This window comes from Hippocampus bargibanti, linkage group LG02 (genome assembly GCF_051943395.1).
Source record: "Hippocampus bargibanti isolate YZ-2025 linkage group LG02, ASM5194339v1, whole genome shotgun sequence".
Lineage (NCBI taxonomy): Eukaryota > Metazoa > Chordata > Actinopteri > Syngnathiformes > Syngnathidae > Hippocampus > Hippocampus bargibanti.
In genome coordinates this window covers 23879075-23889898 of record NC_142735.1, presented here as the reverse complement: position 1 = coordinate 23889898, position 10824 = coordinate 23879075, and the positions used below count along the sequence as shown (strand labels likewise).

The 10824-nt window shown below is 39.5% G+C and overlaps 1 protein-coding gene across 1 annotated transcript in view; it reads left to right on the top strand.

Annotated features, from left to right (window-relative positions):
- Positions 1-216: 216 nt before the first annotated feature.
- The window catches only part of kcnip4a (potassium voltage-gated channel interacting protein 4a), a 66572-nt gene continuing 55964 nt past the window's right edge, over positions 217-10824 (top strand). Inside the window, exon 1 of the mRNA XM_088990353.1 lies at positions 217-600. Within this exon, the coding sequence (XP_088846479.1) occupies positions 537-600 (64 nt within the window). The 5' untranslated portion in view covers positions 217-536. The remainder of the gene's footprint in view (positions 601-10824) is intronic.

The window sequence follows — 10824 nt, the reverse complement described above, 5'->3', positions numbered from 1 at the left end:
TTTCGGTCAGGGGCGTTCCTTCAGTGACGTCACATAAGAACTCGTCACCAACTCAAAAACAAGACTTCCAGAATATTCAGCAGGAGTCTTAAAACGTAAAATATAGCTATATGCGGTGGAATCTTTGTAAAATACGCTCATTAGAAGTCATTTGAAGCCACTTTACAAATTATGGACACAACTTGTCCGGAGACGTCGGTTGTCCTTTAAGTTGAGTTCAATAATATTATTATTATTAAAATAGCACCGCTTACTATGCTATCATTCAACAACAACAAACGGCAACGCTAGATGGCGGTCATTAAAACAAACGTTCTGATTGAGTAAAATTACGTTATTCCAAATTGTCCCCACATATGTCTTTAATTGTGATGTAAGTCTTGAGCGGACTCTGTGGCTCGCTCTCGTTGTGCACGCGCTCGCCCAGGTGCGAGCACGCGCACCAAGCCATCCGAAGATTGGACCAAAAGCAACTGGTTCGTGCCCGGTTCTTCGTTTAAATTCGCCGTGGAGTGTTTGGTTTATTTCTCCTCAACATGGACACAAGACGAAGAGTGTTATCCATTTCCGCCCGCGTGGATGCTGCCGTCTCGTCAATTGGTAGGATTTGTCCGATTATTTATTTGTGAGAGTTGCATGTTCTCGTGGATTACTTGCTTCAGTTTGAGAAAATAAAACACAACTTGCACAATAAGTTTATCTGTGTTGTCAATGGCGAGCAAAAAATATCCACTTGAATTCACGTTTCCTGTCGACCTCCCAAGATTTCGGCATTTACCTGTACAAATTATTGTACTTACAGTACTTGCAAAGTATCGCGTGATTTTGTGAGATGTTTTGTACGCTTCATTTATAAATGCACTCATTGTTTACATATTACTGTACATGGCAAAATAAGTTATTTTGAATTGGCCTTTGTTGTTGGTGTGTTTGAATAGCTTGACAGCTGCTGCAACGTTTGCTCTCTTTTTTTTTTAAAAAAAATCTTAAAAATGTAGTGTTATAATGTTGAAAAGACCGTCTTTTTTAAGTTGGGGTTTAAGTTGGGGCCCCTCTCATCAATTAGTAAAAATAATCGATTCGGCTCTAAAAGGTTGCTAACAATATTTTGTTAAACATTAAACGTACAAAAATACACAAAAAAAAAACATTTATTTTAAACTTGGAAACCAAAATGTGATATTCAGTGAATTATAGAAGCCAGAAGTCCTGATTTGTATTCTATGTCCATAATTATACGAAACCTATTGATAATGTGAAGACAAATAGGAAACTATGCAGACAAAAAAAATGAATTACAGAATTAAATATTGTCTTTTTTTAACAGCCCAATTCCCTATGACGTTTCCCATCTATCTCTATCTCTATTCTCTCTATCCCTCCTAACAATTTAGAAAAAAAGGACAACTTTCAAGCTCCATCATGTTTTCTGTTTGTCGATGTTTGTATGATGAAAAAAACCACCATCAGTTTACTTGATGATCAAATTAACTAATGTTGTTTTCTTTGTTATTGTGTTGGACTCAGGCAGGACCAAACTGACTTGATGGACTTGTAAGCTTTTTTTCCCTCTCTGTTGGTCAGCTTTTTGTTTGTTTGCTGCCTTTGGTGGGCGGGTGTGGCATGGCGGGGGACTTGCTTAGACCATCTGCCTTGGGACTTAGGCCAGGAGAAGATGGTGGGTTGGGGAGGAAGTTTGTTGATGTACACAATGAAGGGATAGATGCTATAGGATCACGGAAGCTGGGGTTGGATGCTGCCATGGCAACAGCAGGACTTAATTCGGTAAAAAGAGCAAATATTTAGGATTTTAAGTAAACCAGTGCAGTATGTCAGAATCAGAAAGCCTTTAATAGTCCCACAATGTGGAAATTTGCAATCTACAGCAGCAAAATTGAAATGGGTTGGTGGAGGACAAAGGTTTTCTGAGTGCTGACGTCACCCAATGAAAGCACGATATCTCACAGTTTACAGCCACGTAGATTGCCTGAGCATCTTCTAGGCCCCATCACGTGGAGCCTAGAAGTGGGTCCCATCACGTGGGTTATTTTTATATAACTCTACTTCGTGGAATTGTGTCTATCGTGGTTGGTCCTGGTCTCCATTAACCGCGAAAAACCAGGGATTACTGTAAATTGATTCTCAATGTAAATTTCTCCACTGCGAGACTAATAAAGGCAAATCCAATCCAAAGTGTGGTACGCAGCCTCTTTCTATTGGCCATTAATAGACTCACTGACTAAATCCTGTTCACGTCTCTGTAAGCTCTCAGTCGTACAGGAGTGGTCCATCGATGGAAAGCTTTCTTCAGCCAGCATGTGTACTTCTTTGAAGGTGTCAGACGTTTCGCTTCTTATCCAAGAAACTTCGTCAGCAAACTAAAGCCTTACTGGTAGTTTAGGCCCTATATATATATACTGTCCAGACATGGCGGTGCCGGACTCTGCGATGATAGGTCCCTGTTCTCAGGTTGGGGGGAGCAGAGGTCTACTCCCTGCAGCTGCACTGATAGTTCCTGTTGTTCTGACTAACGACTGGCCTGATTACCCCACTTCGACCGGTATCACCTCATCAGTATGACTAATCCTATGTTGCCTAAGCAGGCTATTGTATGAACGATCCAAGTTTGATCGTTCATACAATAGCCTGGAAGAAACCTTTTCATCGATAAATCCTGTTCAGTTATTTTTTTTCAGGTGGTACTTGGTGTCAATAGGTTTGAAACCACGGCTATAAGATATACCGCACACAAATAACATTAAATATACGAAACTAACACATGCATTACAGACTTTTTTTTTTTTTTAATCAATGGCGGTACCGTTCATCCGACTTATTCTTCTCCATTGCTGCATTGCGGCGGCTTTACTCCACAGGATCATTTCCCTGGTGCCTTGGCTAATTTTGGCCAGCGAGTTGGAGGACAAGGTCACTGTGCGTGTGCGTGTTCACGAGCCCCTCTACCCTCATGCCATCTTTGCAAGTGATCTGCCAACACTGATTTGTGAGAAGCTAAAAAAAATAAAAATATCCATACCAAGTACGGCCAAATCTCCTCTTCATCTCACCGGCAGCAATTATACATACCATCTTTCTATCAGCTTGCCATCTCTTACTGCACTCTAATTAAATGAGAAGGCGATGATACATTCATAGTCAACAACTGCCGGTGTGTGCGTGGTCCTCATTACATTAAAAGCAAGTGCTTCTTCTTTGTACGGTAATAGACGGCAACTTGTATGGGGGTGTTAATAGCCCCCTCATGGCATTTTACTCAACGCTGCTTTCGTTTGGAGCAATTTCTCTCTCTCTTTCTCTCTCCTTCATCTCAATCTCTCTCTCTCTCTCTTTCTGTTAGCCTTCTCTCTTACCTTCCTCATCTTCCCTCAGAATCCCCTTCTATATTCTGCTTCTTGGCTCAGAAAAGGGAAAGTGCCAGTGTGGATCATTTTGCCAGGTAGGCTGTGTGATTTGTCGGTTTGCCACGTTAACGGCAGCTGTATTCTTATGTTTTCGTTTTCCTGACGTCTCGGCAGGATTTCTTGAATAGGAGTGTACATCGGCTTTTACTTCTCACACTGTTGAGTTCTGTGTCATGCGCACGGCGTCCGCAGAACCCCACGATGCTTTGCCGGCCTCCCGCAAAGGCTTCTCCAAGAAAGTCGTGTTCAACTGCTGCCTGGTGCGACGCATCCTCACCTGGGCCTCCCCGAAACCACAAGGTAGCTCACGTATGTAGAAACAGGGGGTGACCTAATGTGGAATGTGAACTGGCGGGATTCTTTTTACCCATTTGGCATCCTTACGTTTGGCACTGTAGCATCTGTGACATTAAATGCACGTTTGCCTTTTGGCCTGTTCAGTGATGTGATAGTGAACAAACGAGCATGTAGGGTTGGTTTGCTGTGTACTGGAACAGTGTACTGGAACAGCTTCAGTTGAAATGAGCAGGTTGTATAGGAAGTGGTTTGCTTTTATTGTATTTAGGTCCTGCTTGATCCATAAAGTGTTGAAAAGACCCCTAAGGGCTGTCTCGATGCTCTGTTGTAATCTGCGCTCCAAATTCATTTGAAGTAGCGGTAGTAGTCTTTGTTTGATGAGTTCCATATTATTTATATATTTCATGGTTGTTGTGCATTTATGTAACTTGAGCCAGTTGTACTTTGCAGTCAGGACCTTCCACTTGATTGGCCTTTCATTAAAAGCCATCTTGTCCTGGTTTGCCTAGAAATGTGTGTGGGAAAATAATTACCATACAATCCCGATATATGGCATTTTATTTGTATTTGTTTTTGGTGACATATATTCAAAATATAATTTAAATGAATGAACTATAATTAACCCACAAAAGTGTCTGGCGATATTGCAATGGAAGACTGCGCCCCCCTCCCCTTTTATTTTCCTCAGACAACACAAGCCATACATTTTAAGCACCTGAGTGTCTATCAATCAAACCTTTCTCTTTTGTCAGAGTCCGACAGACCCGATTTAAATCAGCTGCCCGAGTGGGGTGAGCGGGGTGGCTCGGGTGGGGGGTTGGCGGGAAGGTTATTCACTGGTGGTGGAGAATGTCAAGTTCCGTTGCTTATGTATCGATCACTCGTCTCGTTCAGTGAGCCTCATCCACATGAACAATCAAGTGTTTGTGCATGGATCTGTCTGTCTGTCTGTCTGTCTGTCTGTCTGTCTACTTATGTAATTGATGAATTTTGAGTACATTCTCGCATATTTCCCATCATATGACCTCCTGACCTGTCCTTTGAGCTAAATAGCATACCAGCTTTCTGTCTCTTAGTACTTGCGTTGGGCTTTCTGGAATGCTGTCATGTACCTGCAGGCTAATAATGACGACGACAACAACTACAACAGATGTTCTCGTCACGCATTAAACAGGGCGGGGAATGTGAAAATGTGTTCTTGTCTGCATGTTAAAAATAGAACTCATGTTGTAGTGATTTTTCAAGGGCCCGTTGGGGGCAACGTTTAGAGATGTAGTCATTTGACAGTATTTGCCACTCTTTGAGAAATGCTGAGAGCGATTGGATTGGCCACTTCAACCTTTGGAGCTTGACAGTTCTGAAAATGTCGACTAAAAATCACCTTGTTGTGATTAGGAAGGAGTGAATCTTCTTTTCCTTTCGGCTTTTCCTTTCGGGGGTCGCCACAGCGAAATCAGTGTCCTCCATCTTCAGAGGTTTGATTTGCATGTTTGTGTTGGCCAGTGACGTGCAGTCAGGGGAGGCAGGTGAGGTCGTGCCTCACCTGTCATCATGTAAATATCAAATGAAAGAAATAAATTAACCAGTTATATTTCTTGAGTGATGTGTACTTTAAAGTTTTTCTCCATTTAACTTCACCATTTTTGGATTTTTGTTTTCAAAATCACTGATTTTTCACATTTACCGTTCAAATACTAAGTAGAGACGGATCGCGCAATGACTATGATAACTGTGCTGACTTGCTCTGCAGTGAGACCACATTGCTGTCCCTCTGCATGTCACTATTAAAGTGTTTAAAAACTTTTAGTACATGAACTAAATTTCTGCAGTTTAGCTAGTGTGTATAATGTACAGTCACTGTGCATTATAAACACTGTACTACAGTGTTTATTTTATTTTTATCAAAACTGTGTGCATAGTTGAGGCACACAGTTCTCCTGCCTCATGACAGGGGGCGCTGGTGATTACAGATCCTTTTTGTGACTCCTCGGCTGCAGAATAGAATTAGTGACAGCAAGCTACAGTCAACCGTTAGCAAGTAAAGTGCAACCCTCCAGTCATTTTTTTCGTGTTCCTTGGCCTTTTTTTTCAGAATGGAGGATTAAATATCTAAATTGAAAGAATTTTCTAAACTGGACTTCCAATCGAAGCAGGAGAAAATAATTAAAGGAAGACCAACACCGGACTGTATAGCTCACAAACGGTGAGGGATGAATGTAAATCTCCTGGACAGCTTCTCAGCTTTTTGGCCAAGAAGGATCTCATTGAAACTGTTCCTGAGGCGACAAAGTTGCTCCAGCTTGTGCTCACTATTCCAGCTACTACAGTATCAGTGGAACGGTCATTCTCAGCATTGAAAAGACTGAAACATACAGTCGCAACAGGACTGATCAAGGACGACTTTCTTCACTGGCAGTGATCTCCATTGAGACAGAGAGACTTTTAAAAGACAAGGAAGGCTTCTACAAAGAAGTTAGACGCCTTTCTTCAGAAGGAGCGGCGCATCGACTTTATTTATAAGTAAAGGTAACACGATAATGTTTTATTCTTTTTTTCTATGCTACAGTTTGTATATATAAAGAATGCTGACATGACATTTTAAACAAAACACGTTAACTGTTGCCAATCAAATGTCAATAAGCTACTTTGTAGCTTTGTAAATCTGACTGTGACGACGTCAGTACCTCACCAGCCATGAACCTCACTGCACGTCACTGGTGTTGGCCCAGCTTTTACGTCCGTGTATGATGCCCTTCCTGACACAACCCTCTGTAGTATTTATCCGGGACCAGCACAATAAAACATTGGCTTGTGCCCCCTTGTCGCTACAGAACAAGCAACTATATGAACTTAATAAAGATGAAGAAAAAAAGGCAAGGGTAATAAAATAGGTCGATAGTATTGGAAATTGTGGAAGATTGTCGAATTCCTATATATAAAAAATCCTCGTCTCACCCCTCATGGGTGGTGTCTGTCCCCCATTTTAGCTCGGGTCCCCAGGAAGCTTGAAGGTTCTGCACAGTATCCGTGCAGTTCCCAGCACTGCGCTTTTCTGGACCGAGATATCCAATGTTGTTCCCGGGATCTGTTGCAACCACTCGTCGAGTTTGGGGGTCACTGCCCCGAGTGCTCCGACCACACACACACACACACACACACACACACACACACACACACACACACACACACACACACACACACACACACACACACACACATATATATATATATATATATATATATATATATATTATATATATATATATATATATATATATATATATATATAAAGTCTCGTTATATCGATATCGGATATATCGATAGTCCCGGTTATATCGATATTTTTTCGGACTCCCTTGAATATCGATATAACGAGACTTTACTGTATATACACACTTGAACAAATATCCCTCGTAATACCATAATTTATGACACGAACATCATTTACAAAAGCACACGCACGCAGTACTGGGTGTGGCATCACCTTAATCGTCTACAACATAGGCTATTTTCCGGAGCAATTACACATCAATAAATCTGCATCAGCAATTAGAACTTTTCACTATACGTGATACTGCAAACACTTAAAAATAAAAGGAAATTTAAAATCATTTGTCCACAAAGTTTTATGAAGTCCACCAAGAATATGCAATCTTTAACAAGATTTTACGCTAAATTACAAAATGTCAGTTTAATATAAGAAAAACAACAAGACGTTCACAAAACGAACTATTTGTTGAAAATAAAAGTAAACAAATCTTTTTCATTTGTTCTTGAGAATAGGCTTACCTACATGCGACAGCGAGATGTCTTCTCCTTCAGACATTGTGGGTTAAAAAAAGCGAGTAGATATACTTGGTATATATATATATATATATATATATATATATATATATATATATATATATATATATATATATATATATATATATATATATATATATATATATATATATATATATATATATATATATATATATATATATATATATATATATATAGATATACTTTCTGCTAAAGTTTCCAGGTCTGATCTGTTGTCAGCTTCGTTGATTTGCATAGCGCTGCCTCCGCTGAGGGCTGAGGTAAAGTGAGTATCCAATCACAGGACGCGTACGTCATCTTCAACGCGAGGCCCTCTAGCTGGCCTTACTGTGCCAACTCGTGATCTGATTGGCTATCACAACTGTTTATCAACTACATGTACCCGTTCAAGTACAGCGCACAGACGCCCTCACTATTGATTCTGAAGGCGTCAGTCAGATTTCATACAGCCTGGCGACACAAACTAGCTGAATTCTGATTGGATTAAAAACTCTGACCTAAAACTACAACACTGAAAGGAGCATAACCAAATGGATATAATATAACATCAAGAAAACAGTATGTAGAATAATTATATATATTTAGAAAAAATACTTTTTGAATGAAATTGACTTTTATTATAATTATGATAATTACGTCTGATTATGTTAGGCCAGCAGAGAAGGCCTTGCTGGCCCTGACGGCCCACCACTGTATATATATATATATATATATATATATATATATATATATATATATATATATATATATATATATATATATATATATATATATATATATATATATATATATATATACAGTGAGACCTCGACTTACGAACTTAATTGGTTCCCAGACAGAGTGTGTAAGGCGAAGAGTGTGTATCTCGAAAAAAAAATCCCCATAGGAAACCATTAAAATGGGAATAATCCGTTCCCGGGTTTCCATAAAATATACTTTTCAACTAAATAAGCCTTAAAACTACACACAACATACCTTATTCTATGTATAATAAATGTACTATTTTATTGTAATGAAAGAAATACACTGAATTGTAACATAAAGTCACTTTATTTACATTTGTGATGGTCATTTATGACTTGATGGAATGGCATTGGAGGTCGAAGGTCAAAGGGAATTGCTGTTTGGAAAGAGAGGCGCATTACATGAGGACTGTAATTAAAGAAATAAACTGTGCTGTAAAATAAAGTTTTATTTACCTTTTTGATGGTCGTTGAAGTAAACAAATAAGTGAATAGTGTTGGATTGGACGTGAAGATGTACTGGCTGTACTTTCTGTTTTCAGCCAACAGAGGGCAGCAAAGGAGTGGTGGGAAAAGTTCCTCTTTTCACATTTGTAATGGACAAAATATTTCAACGGTGATTGAAATGTTAGCTAATAATCGTAGTTTTTTTGTTTCTTCCATTTTTGCACAGTTAACACACACATAGACACAGAAGCAGTCGTGTGAAGCAGCCATTTTTGACCTTTTTAGAAGTCGCCACAAATGCAGCGCTGTGCAGAACTGAGCGACATATGAGGCAATAATTGATGAGCGGCTTCCCCAGAGAAGAAAGTGGTGTGAGATAGGTTGGCGGTGTTGCGCATTTGTCATTTATGTGATTCATGTGTTGTGGAAGCAGTCGGTGAGGAATGACGGGAAAATGATGGTCCCGCTCCTCGTGCATTAATCTTGTCTCTGAGACTAAAAATGTCGGTAATGTTGATGATGATGCATTGTTATTATCCATAAATCAATTTCTTTGGCATTTTATTGTGATTATTTTTTTATGTTTAGTCGTGCAACCCTCATGTCAATAATACAGAAATTAACAATGTGCAAACTGCAAACGGCCTTTTTTTAGATGTTTCCACTACTTTGACAAACCCGATTTAAATCACGTGGATTCTTATCAGGTTGCTTCAGAGCTTGGTGATGAGTTGATCTTTTTAATCGGATGTGTTGAAGGAGGCTCAAAATTGCCAACTTTTGCCAACGCAAGCTCTCTCCCGCAGTACATGATAATCCCTACAGTTCACTTATACATTACAAGTGTTTTAATGTGATATTGAGGATTTTCTTCATTTAATTAGTTCATTTATATGGATAGATTTTTTTTTTTCACATTATGTAATTGAATAATGGAGCATAGTTGTTAAGCTTTTCAAATTTAAACATATCCAAACTGTACATGATGTTGAAGTAGCCCATCGCATCCTTGTAACAAGAAGCAAAAAGCTACCGTGTTTGCATTTAGTTCAATGGATTTTTTTTCATTTGGTCCCTGTTGTGAAAATTCCATTTTATTTCTTTCCCCTTCCGCCTCCCAGTAATGAAATTCAAGATGATCACTTTCTCACCTTCTCTCAAGACCTTTCTTTGTTGTGGCTAAACAAGGAAGGGATTAGTCCCCCACTACCGTTCGCAAAGTAGCTTGATGAAAGACAATCGTCGAGCCTTTGCCCCGTAACGGAAGCAGGCGTCTGTTCAATGGAGCCCCCACCCCACCCCACATGATTAAATATGCATTTCTCAACATGTGCATTCCTTGATGGACACGTTATATCAACACATTTGACCCTCCCATCAATCATTTCTGTAATACATAAAGTCTGATTCAGAAACAAGTAAAAGCATCATGGCAGAAATGCGGCAGTCTGCGCTTCGTGGTTGCGGTTATTGCTGATTTATTGGTTGGGATGGAGGCAGATGTACAGTGGCGAGCGGCGTCAGAAACATATTCGGGTAATGAAAGAACAGATGTCCGAAGCTCGGACTGGCTTATGCTCCATCACTTGTGATCAAGCGTTAGTCGACTGGATGTGCAACAGAAAAAAATGCTTTGAAACATTCCGGGGGCTGGTTTTGTGCTAAGCACATAAATACCTGCAAATTCTGAGGCATATCAGACTGAATGGTATAGTAGAAATATATATACACTATAAGGCACAACCTAAAGCCTTCATTTACTTCAAAAGATGACTCTGCGCCTTAAATGCCGGTGCGCCACATATGTGAAGTAATATTAAGCCAAAACAGGTCTCGCAACTACTGTCAACAGCCCTCGACTCAATTCTCCCCCATAGAAGTAGTGTGCGGTGCATGCTGGGGTATATAATATGCCGTTTCATTTCGGGAATCTCTTAAAATTACTTCTCTAGATGGAATTTTTTTCTTGATTTTGCCATCATTTTCCATTTTTTTTGGCTTGTTTTTATATTTGGTGTCTCAAAATTAAACAACAAAACAATCATTTATTTATGAACATTTTTACAGCCAAAATATTCCATGAAAACCCC